General features: G+C 42.1%; 1 protein-coding gene across 3 annotated transcripts in view; it reads right to left on the bottom strand.

Annotated features, from left to right (window-relative positions):
- NAT8L (N-acetyltransferase 8 like) overlaps positions 1-23,287 on the bottom strand; it is a 46,399-nt gene extending 23,112 nt beyond the window's left edge. The window contains exons 1-3 of one of the 3 annotated variants that reach the window (XM_030564709.1): positions 23,215-23,287; positions 21,513-21,738; positions 18,854-19,018 (exon numbers count right to left, since the gene is read on the bottom strand). In XM_030564709.1, the coding sequence (XP_030420569.1) occupies positions 18,854-19,018; positions 21,513-21,738 (391 nt within the window). In that variant the 5' untranslated portion in view covers positions 23,215-23,287. Of the gene's footprint in view, positions 1-18,853; positions 19,019-21,512; positions 21,965-23,214 lie in introns of those variants that run through there. The other 2 variants (XM_030564708.1, XM_030564710.1) reach the window with 2 other exon arrangements.
- Positions 23,288-23,543: the final 256 nt, after the last annotated feature.

Genomic DNA, 23,543 nt, shown 5'->3' with positions numbered 1-23,543 from the left:
CTGAAAACAGATTTACTATACATTACACACAGCCAGGGAGTTGGAATTTGAACTCTTGTCCTTGCTCTCCAAACACAGGCCTCTGTCACTTGAGCAAACAGAAAACTGCTAACATGCTCTGGTCTCATATCCTCTGCGGGACAGTCGCCAGTGTTCACCATCACTCACCTCCGTCATACGCACAATCCCCTACAAGTATCACAGCCACTGCACTGCAAGATTCAATCATCTCTCTGCATATCAGAAAACTGCCCAAGAGAGGCCAATCCAGAGGCAAAACACTCGTGCTGCTCATGATTAGATTTTGTCTGAATCTTTCTTTTCCATGTCAGCATCTGAGCCCAGGCCTCCTGTGAAAACTCACCACATAGTGTGATAGCATTTGTGTGGCAGATCCAGACTCAGGGTGTGAGTAACTCGCACAGTACCTGGCTGTGCTATTCATGGCTTCAGCCAGCCACGCTAAGTCAATCACTTTCTTCACCTAGACGTTCATTCACAAGCATTTTAAATATGAGAAAGGAGAACAACAGCACAAGTGCCCAGCTATTGCAAAACAACCATTCTGACCTAAGTCTTTAAGAAATGTAATAAAGAAACAGCCAAAAATACATAATTTATCATTCATATTTAATCTTCAACTAAGCATCAAGAAAATATTAAGTGAATGACTGTGTTTCTTTTTTAAGAGGGGAGGGTGGTGTAGCTGTGCCACATTAGTGCTGAATGTAAAGACAATCCCTCACTCTGACAGTTACAGGAGGGAAAGCAGGGCTTCCCAAACTGTGGTACATAATGGAGCTTGATGTTTCATCCATCCACAATTTAAGATGGTGGCACATGAACCATCAAGTTTGGTAGCCATGGATTGGCAGAGCATGCTTCTCCTCACCCCTTCAATGAGCAATTGTTGCCGTTAACCAATAAACTGAAGTTGCTTTAAATATAGCATAAAAGCCTGCTGAAGCATTTAACAAAGCATGGAAGACAAGATGTACCATTTGGCCAAATCCTGTCACCAGTACCAACTGTATAACCTCAATAAAATCAACAGGGCTGCACAAGGAGGAAGACAGGCAGGCTTCATAGCCAAAAGTCAACCAGAAAGGAGGGACAGAAATTCAAGATTTTGATAATGAAAGGTATGAACAGAAGGGTCAAATAAGGTAAACACATTATTACAATTTAGTTATGCAGAAAAGATTTGACAGATTAGGGATCTGATTCTGTATTCCTTAAGCATCCAAAATTCTCAGTGAAGCTAATAAAATGCAGGATCAGATCCTTCATAAATTAATAATTTTTAGATAGGTGCTTAAAAAAAAATCTAAATCTAGCCACACTTCATATGTTACATTCCAGATGTAAAGCTATCTTCCCAGTGCCAATTCTGGAAGGCAGCTGCTAAAAATTGGATTCTCATGCTATTAGTTTACAAAATAAATTTTACGTTGCTGTTTTGGGTTTTTTAAGTGAACTATGTAAAATGAACATTTTTAATGCCAGGATGGTTTCTACCATCCTGTATAAATCTACTACTGTGACTTCATTGCTTTCTGGAGTAAGTATTAAATGTAGGTGAGCATAATTCAATTTGCACAGATTGAAAGAACCAGGAGAGAATTAGAGAACATCTAGATTTATTTGTAAACTCCCTGGTTTATATTACAATGTGTACTTTTACTGTTATAAAGACAAAACAACAGTCAAATGACTTAGTTTAGAAGATGGCTTAAATCATCGACAAAGAAAAACTTTAGACAAAATATACTGGTCCAAATCCTGTTCACCTTTAAATTCTCTCAAAGTTGACTAGATTCATACACATTTTATTGCATTCACTAATCAGTCCTGCAAACAAATATGTGCAAACATGTTATTTTTAATTCAAATGAAATGAAATAAGGTGGCAAGGCCAGGATTTGCTTGTGCTCCACAGGCAGGAGACATACCACTAACCATAAGAATCACGTATTTAACTGTAAAGCATCTGAATGACCTGGACATGTAATTTTTTCCCCCTCCCAATGTGGTAACTGGAAAAACATGCATTGACTTCAACTGGTTTCAGACCAAGACCCTAGTTACTACAGTAACCGGTGCTTGCTAATAAATAAATGACACTTTAATACTATATAGCAAACACCACTGGCCTGAATGTTGACATCAAACACTTAACTTTATTAGTTTATCTGCTTTACTTTCTTGAGCGTGCTGAAGTTTTTTGGGTACTTCACTGCAGATGGAGAACCTATGGTTGCATTTTCCTTAATCTAAAAATGAAAAGCTCATGCTGCACTGTTTGTCAGCTTGCGTTTCTTCCTGCAGTTAAACCAAATTAAAAGAGGATGACATCTTTCAGCTAATACAAAACATAAGACTGCCCCCAGCCTCTATTAATAATCCATTGGACTGAACAACCATCAGTAAAGAAGTTATAGCTTCTTTAAAACCACCTTGAAAGATGTGTTACTCAAATGCCTCTAACTGCCAGAAGCTGGGAGTGCATGACAAGGAATAGATCACTAGATAATTGCCCTGTTCTGTTCATTTCCTCTGAAGCATTGGGCATTGGCCACTGTCAGAAGACAGGACACTGGGCTAGATGGACCTTCGGTCTCACCAGGAGGGCTGTTCTTATGATAAAAAAATGAGAAAAGAAAAAAGACTCAAGCCACAGATTCAGTACAAACTAAAAGTCCACAGCTGGTTTCCTAGAACCAGTCTCAGGCCATGATCCCCCCCATTTCTGGCACTGCATCTCCGAACTGCAACCTGTGTGTGCGCACACATACATACACCCTCCATGGAATACAAGCAAGTACTCAATAGGCTGACAGATACAAATCAACCATATCCAACACTCAGATCACACATTTCATACCATGCAGTTATACCAATATGTGCAACATCGCATATCAAAATATGGAGTCTGCCACAATATACCATAGAAAGGGGAAACCTAGCTGGATTCGTACAGTGCAGCACTATGATGCTTTGCTGCATTCCTCTCAGACACATCCCCAAGAGATGCAATGGACAGCTGCTTCTCATCCATGAGGGCCCTCATTTGTGTGGTTATTGCACAGATCAGTAATGTCCCACCTCTGCTTCTATATTGATATGAACCCCTTTGGAGACACAGACAAGGCTACAGGCGTCATTGGCTACTATTTACACCCAGCTCCATATCGCCACCTCTTTGATGAGCTAACCAAGACAATAGCCCTTCCCTCCCTCCAACTTCTGTACACAAGAGTACTACACAGTCTTGAGGCTAATCAGGCTCATTACTAATCCTGGTCACCCAGGTAGGAACAGTGATGAGAACTGCAGTATTCTGCGTACAGCTTGCAAGGAAAATATGCCCTTCCCCTTTCGGGTGGAGGTGCTAGCCAGAAATGTGCCATGCTAGTCACCTCTGCATCTGGGAGGTAGAAGCACTGCAGAAACCCCAGTTTATGCAATTTTGCTCACCTCCTGAGCAAGATAATCCACTGCACCTGCCAATGGCTCCCAATTTGCTTCCTGTGCCATTTCAAGGCCCTGGACTTTTAAGATCCTCAAATACTTGAATACTGCCTACATCAGTGACTCTCCAGTCTCGACCCACCAGTGCACAAACACTCTTCCAGAACAATGGAGCTGACAATGAAGTATTCAGCCCAACACACAGCGTCATACATTAGAGGTGCTTCCCAGTGGAACAACCTACTAAGATAAGGCTGCAATTCTTAGTAACGGTACATGGGACTCAGTTATCATGATGATCAATAAGATGGATAACACACGGCAATGCCGCCAACAAGCCCTGAGCATGTCAGTACAATTCTTTCTTCCGGCCTAACTTTTAAAGGTGTTGAGCACCTGCAGTTCCTGTTGACTTCAGTGGTACCTGGGAGTGCTCAGCACTTCTGAAAATCAGGCCACTAATGTCCATTAATAAGCCCAGTAACACTGCAGGAAATAGTAACACTAGTCTCTTATGGAGAATAAGCCAAGGTCTCTTCCATTAAAGATGAAAACACCCTATGAATTCAATTCGACTGTAGCATCCTTCCTTGGTTATCTCCCAACTTCTTTGATCTCTCTCACTCCATGCTGCAATCCAACACCCTCTTGACTGCAGTCTGCCTGCTTTCCTGGATCCATTATAAACAGAGTCCCTGAGGGATTTTTATATTCGTATCTACCCCATGCAGCCAATTCCATCCGTGGGGTAAGATTATTTTGGTGGAATTGCATCTGCTTATGGTAGGGCTGAATTTAGCCCATTTACTCAACAACTTGCAGACAGGAATATTACTACAGTGGTATGATTTAACAATGCAGCAAATCCCTCAAGGCATCACCCTGTTCTGTTGTTTGTGAATTGTGTGACTCATGAACACAAAGCCTCCCGCACTCCCAAGTATCTTCTGTCTCTGCCTATCTGAAATAGTGCCACAAAAAGTAAAGAACCCACTGAGCAGTTTCTCTGGAAAGCATAGGCCCGATTTACCCCTGCAATACTCCAATCTAACGCCCATGAAACCAATGGAGTTACACCAGTGTAAATCTGGAGTAATGCAAAAGTGAATCAGGCCTGTGTGCATATTGCTACTGGCTGTTTCTGAGAATGACGTGCCACTCTTCTTTGGGCAGATCACACCGAATTCTACCCTGCTGTAACTTCACTGACCCCTCTTACACCAGGGGTGAAACTAGCTCATTTATTTTTAAGCATGATGTCATTCAGGAGAGAATTCTGCATCCATAAATACATGAACATGTCTCAGGCTGGGCACAGGCTACAGATCTGCTCTGTATGATGCATTAATATTAAGTAAAAACTAGGGTTGTCGATTAGTGGCAGTTAACTCACATGATTAACTCAAAAAATTAACCGATCAATCACATTTTTAATCGCACTGTTAAACAACAGAATATCAATTGAAATATATTAAATATTTTTGGATGTTTTTCTACATTTTCAAAATATATTGATTTCAATTACAACACAGATTACAAGGTATACAGTGCTTACACTATTTTTATTACAAATATTTACACTGTGAACATGATAAAAGAAATAGTATTTTTCAACTGAACTCCTACAAGTACCATAATGCAATCTCTTCATCGTGAAAGTGCAATTTACAAATCTAGATTTGTGTTACATAACTGCATTCAAAAACAAAACAATGTAAAACTTTAGAGCCTACAAGTCCACTCAGTTCTATTTCTTCAGCCAATTGCTCAGACAAACAAATGTGTTTACATTTACAGGAGATCCAGCTTCTTATTTACAATGTCACCTGAAAGTGAGAACAGGCATTCACATGACACTTTTGTAACCAGCAAATATTATTGGATTATTGCAAAGTATTTCTGTGCCAGATATGCTAAACATTCATATGCCCCTTCATGCTTCAGTCACCATTCCAGAGGACATGCTTCCATGCTGATGATGCTCATTAAAAAGAGGGTTTTAATTAAAATTTTGACTTAACTCCTTGGGGGGAGAATAGTATGTCTGTTTTACCCACATTCTGCCATATATTTCATGTTATAGCAGTCTCAGATGATGACCCAACACATGTTGTTTGTTTTAAGAACACTTCACTGTAGATTTGACAAAATGCAAAGAAGGTATCAATGTGAGATTTCTAAAGACAGTTACAGCACTCAATCTAAGGTTTAAGAATCTGAAGTGCCTTCCAAAATCTGAGAGGGATGAGGTGTGACCATGCTTCCAGAAGTCTTAAAAGAGGAACACTCCAATGCAGAAACTACAGAACCTGAACCATCAAAATAGAAAATCAATCTTTTGTTAGTGGCATCTGACTCAGAGGATGAGAGTGAACATGCGTCAGTCTGCACTGCTTTGGATAGTTATCAAGCAGAACCCATCATCAGCATGGACTCATGTCCTCTGGAATGGGGTTGAAGCATGAAGGGACATGAATCTTTAGCGCATCTTGCACATAAATATCTTGCAACACCAACTACAACAGTGCCATGCGAACACCTATTTTCACCTTCAGGTGACACTGTAAACAAGAATTGGGCAGCATTATCTACTGCAAATATAAACAAACTTGTTTGAGTGACTGGCTGAACAAGAAGTAGGACTGAGTGAACTTACAGGATCTAAAGTGTTATATGGTTTTATTTCTGAATGCAGTTTTTTTTGTACATAATTCTACATTTGTAAGTTCTACTTCCATGATAAAGAGATTGCACTACAGTATTTGTATTAGGTGAATTGAAAAATACTATCTTGTTTTTTACAGCACAAATATTTGTAATAAAAATATAAAGTGAGCACTGTACTCGTGTTGTAATTGAAATCAATATATTTGAAAATGTAGAAAACATCCAAAATATTTAAATGGTATTCTACTGTTTAACATTGCATTTAAAAAATCACCACTAAACGCATGATTAGTCGCTTGACAGCCCTAATAAAAATTGCACATGGAAATCCCTGATGAAAAGTGAGATCAACCCTTTTGTTATATGCTCAGACCACACCATTATGATCAAAAGGTCGCCCTATAATTAGTCTAATTATTCACAACTTTGTAACGTTAATATAGCAACATTTACAATCAAGTTACACGTTGACAGGATTCCATTAGCTGTAGCTTCAGATTAAAGATCAAGCAAGAGATGTGAGGACTTGAGAGAGTTTGTAAAACAAGTCGATGTGGTATAAATACCCAGTATCTCCGCGCCTCTCCACTATACCTAATCATGTGAGTGAGGGGAACACAGAATGCAATTAGAGGCAGCAACTTTAGGGCTACTGAAAGGAAACACTTTTCTATGCAGAGTATAGTCAATCCATAGAATGCCCTTCCCTGGGCTATCTGAGACTGGCAGCTGAGTAAGAGTTGAAAGAGGAGCAGACTCATGAATGAGATTAACATCTGCTGTTGCACTAGCTAAGTTGATGAGAAATAACAAATGTAATGAATCAAAGCATAAACTTAACAGCATTTAGGATCAGGAAGAATTCCCCAGTCCCATGCACTATGAGGGAGCTTTACCTTCCTCCAAAACATTAGGCTTAGACATTATGGTGTCTCACGCTTAGACGTGGTAGAATGAACATTCACTTTCAGTCACTGTTAAAGGTAGGATACTGAATTAGTTGGACCAACTGTATCTTCTTGTGTGCCAGGACCTGGATTCTCCCGTAGGAGATGATAAACTCATTGCAGGGGCACTGATGAGAATCTAAAGCAGTTTCATGAAGTTATGTTTATTTCAGCATGCATTAAAAATGCTGTATGGTAATGCTGAGACAAGATTTCTATATAAACCCCCCATCTATCACTTACAGGCCTGGTCTACACTACAAACTTAGGCTGACATGAGCCGTGTTAAGTTGATCTAATAATGTATGCGTCTACACTGCCTAGTTCCTTCCACCTACCTAAGTGACCTGTAAAGTTGACTTCTGTACTCCACCTCCGAAAGAGACATAGCACTTGATTCAACATCCATGGGTCGACATAGGGATAGTGTAAACACCACATTGTGTAATTTGAATGAATTAGCGTCCAGGAGGTGTCCCATAGTGCTCCACTGTGACCACTCTGGAGAGCGCTTTCAACTCCACTGCACATCAGCCAGGTACACAGGAAGCAGCTGCTCCCCTGTTAAAGCCCCAGGAACTTTTGAATTTTCATTTCCTGTTTGATCAGCGTGGGGAGCTCACCCGCACAGCTGATCATGGAGACTCGAGGCCAAAAACACACTCCAGCATGGAGTACACAGGAGGTGGTCTATCTTATTGCTGCGTGGGGAGAAGTCTGTGTAGGCAGAGCTCCAATTCAGTACAAGAAATACTGACATCTATGCCAGGATCACACAGGGAATGGGGGAGAAGAGCTACATCAGGGACACGCAGCAGTGCCACATGAAAGTAAAAGTAAAGGAGCTTTGGCAAGTGTACCAGAAGACAAGGGCGGCGAACAGTTGTTCTGGTTCTGCCCCACAGAAATGCTGCTTTTATGAGGAGCTGCATGCGATTCTCAGCAGCAACCCCACCACTACCCCAAAATGTTCTGTGGATACCTCCCAGGAGCCCCCGGCAACCTCAAGTAACAATGAGGACATCGTTGACAAGAAAGAGGAGGAGAATGTGAGGCAGGCAAGCGGAGGATCCATTCTCCCCGACCACCAAGAACTGTTCTTAACCCTGGAGCCCATCCCTTCGCAGGACCAGTTGACAGCGGAGCGTGATGCCAGGGAAGGTGCCTCTGGTGAGTACACATTTCCAATCAAACTGTAGGGGTTACATGCTATTTTTTTTTTGTTTAATCAAAAAAAAAAAGTGTAGTAGAGGCCACTCCAGCTACCCAGATGGTGCTCTCCGAAAAAGACTGTTCAGGTGCATGGGGATCTCTAGGAAGCTTTCATGGAGGTACCCTGCAATCCTTTGCAGAAGGTTTTTGGAAAGAGCTGCCTTATTTCATCCACCAGTGTAAGACACTTTCCTGCACCACTCCAGTGTTAACTCTGCTGGATTCACTGCAGCACACAGCATTGCAGCATAAGGACCAGGTCTGTACCCAGACGCTTGCAGCATCTGCTCCCTTGCCGCCTCTGTTACCCTCAGGAGAGTGATATCACATAGGGTCACGTAGGGGAAATGGGAAGTTTTGAACACTAGCCCTTAAACCACAAACAATTCAACAAGTAATTTGTCATCTGTTTGGTGAAATCTGGGTCACACAACTATGCTTTCCCAAACATGCTATGGCTGTTGTTGGAAGGGATCACCGTATATTGCAAGCAGCATTAACAAAAAAAAAAGAGGAGGGTGGAGGCTTCCTGTTTGTCTCCCTTTCCCCCCAAACCCAGTGCTGCTTCTGCAACAAGCAAACTATTTGGGGGCTTTACACTGGTACCTGTCCTCAAACACCATCCAGGTTGCTTGGGGAAAGGAGTGCCACTTTCTGTTTATGTACTTGTTGGCAAGGTGGTCTGGTGCCAAGATAGGGACAGGCATTCCATCTATCACCCCATTGCAATTAGGGAACCCTGTCACGGCAAAACTATCCATTATGTCTTGCACATTGCCCAGAGTCTCTACCTTTCTTAGCAGAAGTCTGTTGATGGCCCTGCAAACTTGGATCACAACAGATCCCATAGTAGATTTACCCACTCCAAACTGATGCCCCACTGACTGGTAGCAGTCTGGCACTGCAAGCTTCCACAGAGCTATCGCCACTCACTTCTCCACTGTCAGAGCAGCTCTCATTTTAATATTACTGCGATTCAGGGCTGGGGAAAGCTCTTCACACCGTTCCTGGAAAGCACCCTCATGCATTCAAAAGTTCTGCAGCCACTGTTCATCATCCCATGGCTGCATTCCCACCAGTCAGTGCTTGTTTCCCAGGCCCAGAAACGGCGCTCAACCGTGTCAAGGTGATATGCGACTGTCACCAGCAACTGCTAATTGCTCTGCTCTTGGTCCTCCAGCAGGGCTCCTTGCATGGCATCACATTGTTCCATGCAACGGCTCCTATATTGGCTCTGTAAATACTGCAGGATAAGGTGCAAGGTATTTGTAATGCTCACAACACAGTGTACAGCTGAGCAGGGTCCATGCTTATCGTGCTATGGCATCCGCACGGGTAACCCTAGCTTGTGAAAAAAGACACAAAAAAGGCTTGGTTTGTTTGCCAAGGAGGGAAGGAGGGTGGCGGTAAGTGCATCATGGGAAGCTAATACCATGTTCCCATAACCACCCGTACCAATGTTTTGGTCCCATAAGGCACTGCAAGCCCAACCCAGAATTCCACTTGACTATGTGCACTGTGGATAGCTATCCCACAGTGCACTGCTCTGTGCATCAATGAAAGCCCTGATAGTGAGGATGCACTCCACCAACATAGAGCCTAGTGTGGACATGCAAGATCAACCTGCTTAAATTGGAGGTTTGATGTTGATTTACGTGACGTTGACTTAACCCTGCAGTGTAGATATGGCCACAAAAATATGAACAGAACAAAAGAAGAAAACCTTCACAAAATGTTGACCCTGATTCAGCAATGCCTTACCCTAAGTAAACAAGTAATCCCATCTCTATTCAGAGAAGCATGAGCACAAGCTTGACTCTCACTGACAACTGGATTTAAGCATACGATTGAAATTAGGCTTGTACTTAAGCACTTTGCTGAATTAGGCCTTTAATCTGAACTTTCTCCTGAATGAAAACCACTGCCTTTGAGATGCTGAAAGATACAGCTTGATGTGACCCTTGGAACACCTGCAGGTTCTGAAACAAAACCAGATTTTTTCCAGACCCATTAAATGAATCTAGTTGACTTCAGAGGCAGCAGAAGTTTGAAATTAGACTTTAAAGAATACATCTTTTAAACAGTTGGGACTTTTTAATTCCAGCTGATCATCGTTAATCGCCCTTTTTTTACATCACTAACATTCCCTGGTTTTCAGCCTTTCAGCATTTTATAAAACTGTTATACCACTAGCTTAATGAACTCAGATAGTGCCACAATGGCTTACTCTTTAGCCAAGCCTGTTTAAGCCTGGTTAGTGCTTAGATGGATTAGTGCCTGGAAATGGCATGTGCTCTACATTTCGTTTTTGTCTCGATGGTATCAAAAGCTGCTCAGGACTATTTTATTATTTACTTTATTTTATTTTGGAAGACTATATAGTCAAGGTCTTCTCCAGTGCTCCACTAGCAGTGCCTTGCAGTGTTTCTGATGCTGTTATCTTGTTCTCTGGGGGAATCAATGAAAAGAACAAAATAACCAATAGCTCTACAGCTATATTGCAACTGACTGATTTTTTTACATTTCAAAAGCTAAGCAAGATTTGGAAGTACCTGGAAACCTCCTAAAACCAACCACCGTCCCATGAGACATGTCTCTTTTGCACGCTTGATTTCAGTGGTTATTTTACGTGCCCTATTGAACTCCCTGTAGTTCTGATTGTACTTATCCATAGGACTGCCACGCTGTATTGGACCAGTGGTCCATCTAGTTCAGTGTTCTCTATCAGACAGTGACTAGCACTGGGCACTTTATAGGAAGGGGCAAGAAATCCTATCTGTTTGCAGTTAAACTGGCTCCAAGGAAAGTGTCCTCCTACTCTCCATGTGTTAAGAGGCTGCTTTATGCTCTGAATCAAGAGGATTTATATCCCTTCTAAACCTCTTGGTGGTGGTGGGTTGTGTTTTTTTTTAAATATTTATTATAAACTCTGGTTGTTCTCATTTTCCACATAAATGAAGAGGGACTATGATAAGCATCCACAAGTATCTGAACATTGTAAACTCCAAGGAAAGGAAGACTGGGTTGGCGGGGGGGAAGGGGGGAAGGAAAAAGCAGGGAGAAATTTCCTGGGCTTTGGAACAGTCACCCTAACAAAATGTGGGAAAACTCCACGGTTACAAAAACTTCAAAACAAGTCCAAATAGATAGCCTAACGGAATTACAGAAATTAGAGGTGCAGTCTATTTTAGCTGACTAGTAGGACATAACTTGCTGATCATACACTGAAAGCACTGGGGGATGGGGAGGGAAGAAAAAGAAGGACAGGTAGAAGATAACCCAGAGACTTAGTCACCAATAAGTCAACACTACTATTGAATTACATTAACAGCTGTTCAGATCTCTATTGTATGAGAGATTTGGTGGTGGTCACTTTCTGGTGGACAGCTGTTCCATCACAAAACCACCACCATTACAAATAGCAGTGAGACCTATGACTGCATATGCAGAAAGGTAAGGTCTCTCATCCCCGGAGGTGGCTTCCAAGTCAGGTTAAAGTACATTGATGGGACAGAGCCGGAGAAGCTTCCATACTTGCCAGTTGTGATTTTGGTTCTCTCTTTGTCTCTCTCAGAAAGAGTGAAAACTCTGTTTCCACTCATAACAGTTAGGTACTTCACACAAGCCACAGTCATGGAAAGCAAAGCAACTACCTACTGGTTGTTTGCTTCATATTTCAGGAACTCTTATAGCGTTTTAATCCATACTTTCCAATAGTAAAGTCCTGTTCAGTTGATTTTTTAAAATACCCAAAGCCAAACGAACCTTTTCTGTGATCCATTTTTAAGAATTAATATTTTTCTACTTGCAGAATTAGGTTTAAAAGAATATCAAACCCTAACTTGCTGTTAAGTTGTAGGGGCTCTCACACCTGTAAGAAGTCAGAATTGTCATTTCCTACCAGGTAATTCTACACTTTCCATTCTTAAGAGACACTTTGGTCAAATTTTATATGGAGGATACGTTTAAAAACTGCTTATAAAAAGATTAAATGACTAGCAGATGTTTTAATAAATGGTTAATCAACTGATTGAGTGTCCAATAGGCTGCTTATAAACTTGTCTTATAATCGTCTAACAGAGTATGCCTACACAGCAAAGCCTATGCATGGGCTAGCCTGCCCGAGCTAACTCAAGTCCAGCTACTGCAGGTAACAGCAGCAGTGGAGCGCAGGCAGTACATGCCTGGCAGAGATCCTGGACAGGCACTCTGCTTGCCAGCACGCTTTGAAACCCATGTTGTGCTACTGTTACCCAAACTAGCTGGATGCAAGGGAGCTCAAGTAGGCTAGCCTGCACACAGCTTTTGCTGTTTAGACATACCCTTATAGCCCTGGTCTACACTTTAAACTTAGATCAATCTAGCTATATTGCTTTGGGGTGTAAAAAATGCACATCTCAGAGCACCATAGTTAAACCGACCTTACCCAGTGTAGACGCAGCTATGTCAATGGCCAATGCAGATTACCTATCCTGACACAAAACTCCCTAGGAAGAGTTTACACTACAGAGGCCCAGTGGCAGCTGTACCACTGCAGTGCCTGTAGCACAGATATGCCCTAAGCCTAAGAATCACATGCTTATCACCATCTACACCACATACCACTTATATCTGTACCATATATTAGAACATTACAAACTGTTCTATAAGTGATAAATTATTATAATAAAGCACAACTGAGGCTTTTTAGTAATTTTATTTTGCCATTATCAAAAGTTGTATCATGATTGGCAATGAATAGGAATAACAGATGTGAGCGGGGGAAAGACTTTTTGCTGGTTTTAGATCAGAAGATTAAAGAATGATCTCACTAAGCACTTGTCAGAACAAGATTCCTGGGTAATTCCTTGCTTCTTACAAGAATAACCTAAAACTATGCTATGAACCAGTGATGAACTTTCCACTTTTTTTTTTTTTTTTTTTTTTAAGACTTAAGGAATAAAGAGGCACAACAAAAGGCTTTACACTGCTCTCCCAGCTACAGAACCAGGTACTGACAAAACGTTTGGCTATGTTGCTCTGCCCTGCAGTGGTCTGGGATTACATCTGTTGATGTAGCTTTGGTGTGATTTAAAAAAAAAAAAAATCTTCAGTAATACTGTAATACAAAAAGAAATCCTGTGTTAGAGACAGCCATGGACAGTACAGCACAACCAAGATTTTCAAAAAATAAGTGTCTAAACTTAGGTTCCCAAATCTACATAGGCATCTGATACGTAAATGGCACTGAGTACCCATGCACTACCTCTCACTGAAGTCAATGGGAACAAATAGCGTTTGGCACTTTTGAAAATCACAACTTTTATTTGAAGTACCAAATAAGGCGGTAGGGCCAGATTTTCAAAGGTATTAAGGCACCTAAAGATGCAGATAGGCACCCACTGGCACTTTCAAAAGCATGGAGATGCCTATCTGGCTCTTAAGGGTGCAGATTTTCAAAAACAGGTACTAAAAGTCACTTCCTAAATCCAAAGTTGTGTCTCAATAGGTGTCAGCACTTATGAAAATGTCGCCACTTATTTAGGTACCCAAGCACCGGCGCCTAATTTTAAGACCATCTTTGAAAATCTTACGTTAGGAACCCATTTTTAGGCACCCATTTTGACAATTATTTCTAGGCAAGGGGATGAGAGGAGGGAGAAAAGGACAAACATGCAACTGGGAAAAAAATAAAACAAAAAACCCATTAATCAGCCAGCCCAGCCACTGGTTGCAGCCATTGATGCCAATGCTTCATTTATAAAGTGAGCATTGTATTTCCACACGGCCCCTTAGGACATACATTAATAAGCACAACAGAATCTGGCTAGTAGAATGGGGTCAGAAAAAATTATGAGAAATCAAAGTGTTTTTAAAAGCTACTCTAAGATGTAGAGCACATAGAAATGAATGATGCTACTGTAATTTTACTTTTAAAAAATGTCCTTGAGTTGCTTTTGTTTGAAAGTTTTGAAAAAAATAATTACCCGAGTAACTGCTGATGTCTACTTTACTCCAGTTGAAACTTCCAGCATTACACTTTTAATTAATGGCACTTTTATATATGGGGGCTATTAAAAACTTTATAACACATGGCTAGTTATTGGAGTCAAAATCACAACCCCTCGATTCCATTACTAATTTAGATAAGTACCTATTTAATATATTATTTCATATTTACACACAGAGTTACAAAGAAGAAAATAAAATAAGGAGGGGGTGCAATTATCGGCTATATTTTAATCCAGGTTTTCGAGTAACACAAAAATAATTTGTTATTGCATATTGCAAAACGTACCATCTAGCAAAAATGGAACAGACCAACAAAGCCAAGGGATACAGCTTGATAATGCACTTCTGTCCCATTTGCACATATGCAATCATGCTCTTGAAGAAACCCAACACCCTAGTTAGGCAAAATGAACAGATGACACCAAACTTTGTAGCATTTCAACCTTTACTTTGGAGACTTCATTTTTTCAAGCTCAGATGGGCAATTAAAAAAAATACGGCACTTCAAAGGATATAACACTTTAATTGTGGTAGCCATGAGAGTTTCTGTATCTAACATACCAATGAAGTTATAAAGCAATCTCGGGGTGGGAAGGTGGAGGGGGAACCTTACATCAAATTTGTTAACATGGGCAAAACATATTTTTCTCTAATCTCGCTCTTGGAAACAGCTGACCTGTTTTTGTTAGATTTTTTTTTTCAAAAGAAAAATAAAATAAATAAATCCTATCAACCTGAGGCAGACATCTAGCATGGAAAATTTCAGCCCAAACAGTTTCAGTTGGGCTCAACAGAGCCTTATAATGGAAAATATCAAGCAATTTTAACTACAGGTGTTACTACCTTCATCCTCTTTAATAAAGCAATTGTGTGAGGGTTTCAAAATAGTTTTAAGGATCTCACTTCTCAACATAAAAGAACCTCTAGGGTCCTCTAGGACCCAGTGGGGTGGGAGGGTCCTAACACCCAGGCTCTAGCCCACACCCATAAAAGTCTATACAGTATTAAAACAGCCCCACAACCCAAGTCAGCTGGCACAGGCCAATTGTGTTTTTTTCTTTGCCGTGTAGACATATCCAGCGTAACTCTACTGTATGCAATAGGGCTACCTGCGATTGCAAATGTTTTCAGGCTGGGGCCCTTCATTTAAAATCAAGGTCAGATTCTGAACTCTCTAAACTGGTAAGGAGGTAAACAGTGTTCCAGAGGCATAAACCGATTGTAAAATGAGAGGAAGCAGGCCCAAGATCGACAGCATAATGCACAGAATTCTCTGATCCCTAGCTAGACAAGAGGTCACCAAAAAGAAAATTCGAGATAAAATAAGTTACCAGTACTCCTCTGTGTAACTGACCTACTACTTAGTTAACTGACAAACTCACTGAACAAATTTCTGATTTCAGCTAGGACTAGAATAAAGTCACAATACTGGCAAAACTTCTATCAGATTCACTGAAGTAGGACGGGGCCTACCTCTCTGGGGCTCTGCCCTGTGTAGCTGTGCCACTCAAGGAACAGCCCTGGAAGAAATTGTACTTGAGTCACCACTTCTCCTTTGCTCCTTTTTCTTGCATACAGGGTGCATCTTACACTCCTCCTTGTGCCAGCCTAACTCTGCCCACTGGTGCATTTAGGACAGCGGTACATGCTCTGCCCATTTCTTTGTCGGGAAAAAGAGTGGACAGGGCATGCGAGGGTTGTGCTCAGCACCAGACCTGGATTCAGGAGGGTGGGGTCTTACTCTCCTCCTGGCATGTAAAACAAGATCACAATCCAGCCCACTGACTTAGCTGGTAACTCTGAAAGCCTGCACCAGTTTAGTTAAATAAATTCAGTTAAAATGGTTTAGATAGACCCGTATAAACTCCTGTTATTTCAATCTAAGAGTAGTTTACTTCACTTTAGATTGAACCTATTCCTGGTCAACTTAAACTAAACTGAAATAGGAGTGTGTTCAGTCTTTTGCATCAGTTTGAATCAGTTTATAAGACACCATATATTAAGTTGCATCAACTCAGAATACAGAAAAATCCAAAGAAGCCAGGGGCTAATGTCAGATTTTAACACATTTAACCAGAATTCAAATGATAGAAAGGCTAGATTTACTTGGATTAAAAGTGATCATCCTTTTTAGTGGCAACTATTTAAATTTTCCATTGGTTTTCCAGTCAAGATCTCAATCTTTGAAGAATTCTGAGCCACTGCAAAAATATACAAAACAAAACTGTGAAAGAATGTTGCAGTTAAAACTTAAGGAGACACTGTGAAATTGATTAGGCAACAAAAAAACTGTCCAACCACAAAAGTACTGTACAAAAACCCAGCTGTGCACATCTTATTTATGTTAAAAACTACTAAAGGCAGGGTTCAATTTCATATTAACTTCTCACTGTTGCAACTACTGATTTAAAAACTTAATTACATCACACGAGCCCACGCATGATAACATTAGACTTAGAAATTTTCTGAAGACAGACAAATTAATTTGACGCTCGTGAAACAGAGGCCAGCTAGCATTAGACAGGGTTCCACATTGAATAGGTAGGTGCATTGGAAGCTTCGCCATATAATATAATAAATCTTGCACCTAATAGCTTCATCACTAAGCCTCCCTCACTCCTGACCTGCAGTTTCAATCCTGTTCTAGCCCTGAAGCTCTCCTCAGCAGAGGCTATGAATTGTGCCAACTTGTTCAACACTTCTGACATGAGCAACCCTTTAACAAGCAGTACTGATACCACCAATTTGGCGTTAAGCCTGCCATTTGAGGCACATTTGAACTCTGCCTACCCATGTTTAAATTCTGACAGATTAAACCAAGAAGTCCGTTGAGTTCATTCCAAAATTGAATGACCCACGATGTCAGTAAATAAAGGCAGAGTATCATGCTGTAAAAATCAGTTGTGTCTCATTTATAGTGAGAATGTGATTGCCCCGATTACTTGTTCTCTGTACTAAGGTAAAGCAAATACTACTGATGTTTCTCACTCTTCATCTGAGTACATTTTCTATCTTCATTTTCTATACATGCTAATGCTGTTCATTGAGATTCATAACTTCAGCGTTAGCCATACAACTCACAAGCATTAATGAAAGATGCATGTCTAAAAACACTTTTACAATTATACTCTTAGTCAAGAATTCCAGATCACTTTTCACAAAAGCTTCAAAAGATCCCACACTACTTTCTTTCATTAATAACCACTGCAGAGGTTAAACATTTTTCAGTTTGAACCCTTATTTTTAAGGTAGCACCTCCTTTAATGAAGTTTGACATTTTAATTACATGCACACTATACATCCACCTCAAATCTGCTATAAAATGCAGATTTCCCCAATTTAAATTAGACACTGTAGAATCAGACATAATATTAGTGAGAGCCACTTAACGTATTTAGACGTGAAACAAGATCTGAAAGAAAGTGCTCAAAGGCATATTAATATTTTTATTACAGAATGAAAAAAATTTAAAATAATACTGAATGTTGGAAATGAAGAGAGAACGTGTACTTGGTTGTTGTAATAGAATATGTTAATCCTCTAGAAATGGCCAGTAGGAAGATCTTGCATTTGCAGAATAGCTATGTTGCAGGGAGGAAATGAAAACATTAAAAAAAAGTCTACAGTAGCAATAACAACCAGGCTTCAGAAAGTTACTGGCCATTAGCTTTGCACTCCTAACCAGTCATTAATGAAATATTTGTAGCCTCAAAAATCAATCACCCATATAAGAGATCAAGGGGCACTCAACTATCCCTATATATTGGTGCCTACCAAATGAAAACAAATAAAAAATAATTTAAATACAAGGTTTTCCCTTTCCTCTGTTTCTTTGACAGATACCTGTGCCAATCCACCTTCTATTACTGAGCATTGAGACCCTAACGACATATTTATATAACAAAAAGTTATATAACACACAGTACACACACATATTATGAATATATAAATGCATACATCACATGTGCAGATAGACAGCATCTCTTTACCTACCTGCTTCATACCTCTTCCAAAACACTTGTTTATGAGGAGTTCTTCTTGAATGATACATGTACCTATACAGACTAACTAAAACGTGTGGCTCCCAAGTCTGAAGTGGTGGTATGCATGTGGCTTCTTCTAAGCAGTTTTGCTAAAATTCCTTCCATCTCCCTCTCCCACCCCATGTTGGATGCTGTCAGCTGCAGGATGCATAGGCAACTTATAGAGTTCAATGGATATAATTCACATTAAATGGAACAGACTGGCGCAACCACCTTTAATACAAAACTGCATCCCAAGGAAACTATATAGGGAAGCACTGCATGCTGGACCCATGATCCCAGCTACTATGCTAGAATGCTGAAATTGAGAGAGCACTGCATTCTGGAACCTGTCTGTAGTCTCCTTGGGCTGTATATTCGTATTAAGATTAGGGTGGTTCCTCATATTTTGTGCAGCCAGCAGGTTGCATTCTGGCCATTTGTAAGATTTCTCAGTGCTGTTGACGTGAGAAAAGCTATTAAATGGCCATTTTTCCATGAGCAGGATTTGGTGAATGTTCCCTCCATGGAATTAATACTCACCTGGTGGTTTCATGTAATAATTCTCAATATCAGACATGTCCGTATGCAGCGCGCACTCGAGATAGCTGAGGATAACTTTTCTACTGAAGTAGTACCTCATACCCATCAGAAAGATGGGCAAACAGCAGGTCAGCAGCAAGGACTTGGTCACAACAAAGCATATTACTATGGAGATAAGGAAGAGAAATAAACGATACCTGTCAGAAAAGAGAATTTAGTGTTGATTTCGGAATACAAACCCTTTTTAAAAAAAAAATAAAATCAGACATAACATACATTTGTACAATATAAACAAAAGTTAATCAATTTACATTTTCACAATAACCTATTTTAGATTAACAGCACATTTTTCATTTAAGAACAGCCTGTAAAAAGTTTTAATTAAGACTCCTACTTCAAAAGTTACTTTAAAAAAATTCAACTATAATAATTATATCACATTTGATGATGGATTTTGCAGTGTGTTTCTGTAAAAACTCCCATCCAATTTGCCACAGTTTAAAAAATCCTGCAAATGTCATTGTGTCACACAAATATCAAAGATAGATGGTCTCTCTATTAAGATATGTCTGCGATTGCTGCTCAGACAAGATTTGACTGCACCACCAGTTCCTGCAGAGAAATCAAAGCACTAAAACCAAGATGCCCACATGTGGCTTTCCATTGCCAGAGCACAAAAGGGGACAACACACAATAGTGACTAAGGAAGATATTTTGCACACACCACCCAGTAGCTGCATGCTTATTAATTATTATTTTGGTGACTGGGAGATATACTGGTTTTCCAGAAGGCCCCTAAGGGCCAGCCATCCCAAAACCTTACGCTAGCCTGCTTCAGTATCAGGAAGCAACGTAATGCAGGACACTGAAAATAAAATAGCAGACAGCACTGAGATGGCTGCTTGCCCCATCATCACTTATCAGTCTGAAAGCCCTAAATCTTAAGCAAGGATGTTTTTAGATCACACAGGCACACAGAGAGGCAGGCATAGACTTCATTGTTCTCAGGTGCATTTAGTATCTTACCAATAATTACACAAAGTTACTTTCTTTATCACTCCCCTCTCTTTTCCTGGCCCAAAAGGTGAAGGACCCAGCTGTCTTACCGCATTCAAAGAGTAAAGGCGTGAGTAAAAAAAGGGTCCACGTGGCGTTTTCTTTGAGAGGGCTTTTGCATTGATAGCAATCGACATTAGCTTGCAGAGGTAATTGTTTTCAGCTTAAACCGCATCAATCACCAAGTGAATATCGGAGCAATCTAGTTTCCTCTCGGCTGTCAGCTGGCCAAGGCAGGGATCCCGCCTGAGTCTACGTTTTACGAAGCTTTGTAACTTGCACCAAACCAGTGGATGCAATGTTCAATACACTAACAAGGCACGCGGCTTTGAATTAACACTAACCCGGCAGCTCTTTGCAATACGCGCTGGTTACAAACCACGTCTCGCCCCTAGAGCCTGCTGAGGTCAGGCCCCGCGCAGCTGCATGCAGGAGCCAGACCCCAGCAGCAGTCTCTGCAGCCAGGAGGTGGCGCGAGACCGCCCGGGTCAAACGTTTCCCAGCAGCTGCGGCCGCTCGAACGCGTTTCGAGCCCGAGCCCGGCGGTCTCTAGGTAACGCTGGAACCCGGCTGCAGCCGCTGCCCCGCCCAGGTGCCTAGAGAGAGCGGCAGCGCGGCTGCCATCCATCGCTTCACCTCCCCCCTCTCCAACAGAGAGCAGCATCCCGGCCTGGAATAACTGGAAATGCGGGTCTGTCTGCTGCGGCCAGGGCCCCACCGCCTCCTCCCGCACACGCGGCGGCAGCTCCCAGTCCCACTCCTGCCAGCCTGCGCCGAGAAAGCGCCATGCGCACCGCCCCGGGGCAGCAAACCCCCACAAGCTTGCAGAGAGGAGCAGCCGCCCCCGCAGCGCCCCATACACACACTCCTTCCCCCAAGTGCAGAGAGACGCACACAATGCACACCCCGGCTGCAGCCCCTTCCCCAACAAGCTGTAGGGACCCTCCCCTCCCATTGCGCGCAAACATCCACAGGCAGAAGCAGAACGCGCAAGTCCCTGCCCCCAGACCCAGTCCACTAATACCTCTCCTAGACATACAGAGCCAGCCGCGCGCCCTCTCCCTCTCCCTCTCCCTCCAGAGAGAAGCCCCTTGAACACGCAGCCTCTCAAACCTGCAGAGAACATCCGCCCCCAACTTATCTCCCCAGAGAACGCTCCCCACCGCCAGCCAGTAGCCACGCGCACCCCATATGCAAGCAGGGAATCCTACCCACACATTGCTCGCAGGCTGGCTGCTGCCTGCAGGCTGGGTGCATTTAGGGGCGTTACACACTCCGCTCTGCAGTGATCTCCAAAGCGTGGCTCACGATCCAGTGCTTCATTCCTGCCTCGCAATCGCCCGAGGTACAGATCCGCTGTTTGCAATATTGCGACTTTTTAACTGGCCTGACTTTTGCACCATGGCAGGATAAGATGCCGAGGCTGCGGCTTTTCTTTCGCTCCAGCACCAGCAGCACTGAGACAGCAATTCTGCGCCAAATATTAATAGGATCGATGCGGGGATGGGTTCTCCATCCTTCAACACAGAGCTTATTACCACTCTTGCTTTTTATTAAAATTGCTGAACAAGTGTGCCCCTAAAAAAAAAGTGAATATACTTACTAGTGAATATCCCGTAGATCAACTGAATGAGGGGCTGGTGTTTTAACCCTCTAAATGCGGTGTTAGGAATCCTTTCCATGATTCCTTCATAAAATATACGGCGCACCACCTCTTGCTCGGAAGGATGAAATTCTCGTATATAAACGTTGTCTTTCTTGAAATCCCCTTCCACGCCACTCAGAGAAGCTGGGGAGGAGGAAGGTGAGCCGGATAAGGAGGGCCACATCTGGGAGGAAGACACAATGATCGCATCTTTTTTGGCTCCTGAAATTGATTCATGATCTTCCGCCACAATCTTAGTCTCACAAACCATTTTGGGAGACGAACAATGCATGCAAACTGGCCGAGAAACAAAAGAGGAGCCTGGCTTTAAATAAGAAGCAAAACACGCCAAGCAAGAACTGAGAAGCAGCTTTTATGAGTGCGAAACAAACGGAGCTGGGTGGAAAGCGAGAAAGGAGGGCCAGTGCATTTTGGAGAAGTATTTATAATGCAGCAGAGCCGGTGCAATTCGGAATCAGGGGGTCCCTCAGGGTCCTAGCGTCCTTTGTATTGGCTGACAAGGGTCACCATGTGATCTCCAGGGGTGGGGAGGAGAAACACCTCCTTTGCCTTGCGTTGTATTGCTTATTACTACCGCATGCATTTCATTTCCTCTTCTCCTTTTAACTATCCAAGCCCTGCTGAGGTATACAGGTACGACGCAGATCTGTCAGAGGTGGGCCTCTCTCCTTGGAGAGGGAGAGAATATGACTGACTTTGTTTAGCAAGGGCTCTGACTGAGGTTCAGGTTGACACGGTTGCAGAGTTCGCAGCATAAAATGTCTGGTATTTAGATAATCTAGAATTCTTCTTGAAAACTTCCAGCTCCTTAAAAGACTACCAATTCCTGTTTGTTTCAGTAAAATCTATGTAGGAAAAACACGCACGGATTGTTCTAGAAATAGTGACTATCTAAAATCTAGCTATATATATACACACATGCTGCATATATTTACATAAGTGTATTTATATAGATTATTGTGTATGCATGCGCATATATAGCCAGTTATCTAGAACATCTGTCTAAAAATCCACTGGTCTATACCTATACATTCATTATTCCGTAGCATGGAATCTCATTAATGGTCTCAGGTAAGTGGAAAATTTAAGGTTGATTTGGCACCTAATCGTAGTGATTTCGAATTTTATGTCTCAAAGTATGTAGTTTATAATACACGATGCGTGGTAGATATATATTGTCTTAACAACGCCTTATATCAAAAGCGGTAAGGATGACAAACTAATGACAACTTTGAATTGTCGTTAGGGAACATTCTGGTTTCTAAATGCATTTGCTTACTTCTTAAAAATGTAACTAACACCTGGCTTTATTCCTGCTGGAGAGCACATTCAGCTGGGGGGAGTTCGCTTTTCTGGAGTGGGAGAGCGAGTCACTCACCACTGCGGATAGTTTCCGGGGATTAACTATTTCTTTCCTCCCTTCGTGCATATACAAGCAGCACTCTCCACCCCAGCCCCTATTTCTAAAAATACAGCGCTCAGCCCCACATAAGTAAACAGCGATCTGGAAGCCACGTGAACAATATTCAAAGTGAGTTTGGTGCGGCAAACGTTCGGGGATTGTTTTGCTTCCGCGATTCTCCCCCCCCCCCCAAAAAAAAAAAGAAACATTTTCAGTTGTCATCTTACACCCACCCACCTCCCCACCCCGTCGTGCTGAACTTTTTCCCCAGCTGGAATCCCGTGCCTTGTACTAGGGCCCTGCATTGTTTTCAGCCTGGCGCCAGTCAAGGTGAGTAACGTGCCCCGGCCCCCGCAGTAGCCAGCAGAAGAGGCGCACTCCGCCAGCAGGCTCCGGAGCCCCACTCCCACGAGGATGCGCTCTAGCGCCTCGGGCTGCCAGGGCAGCGCGTTTTGCTCCGCTGGCGGCTACGCGCAGGGTGAGGTTGAGGGTTTCCCCGCCCGGGACAGCCCTGCGCACGTTACTCGGGGTGTGCATTGGCCTGAGCCTCCCCTCGGGGCATCCTG

Source organism: Gopherus evgoodei, chromosome 5, assembly GCF_007399415.2.
Source record: "Gopherus evgoodei ecotype Sinaloan lineage chromosome 5, rGopEvg1_v1.p, whole genome shotgun sequence".
In the NCBI taxonomy this organism is placed as follows: domain Eukaryota; kingdom Metazoa; phylum Chordata; order Testudines; family Testudinidae; genus Gopherus; species Gopherus evgoodei.
This window is presented reverse-complemented; position numbering and strand designations above follow the sequence as displayed.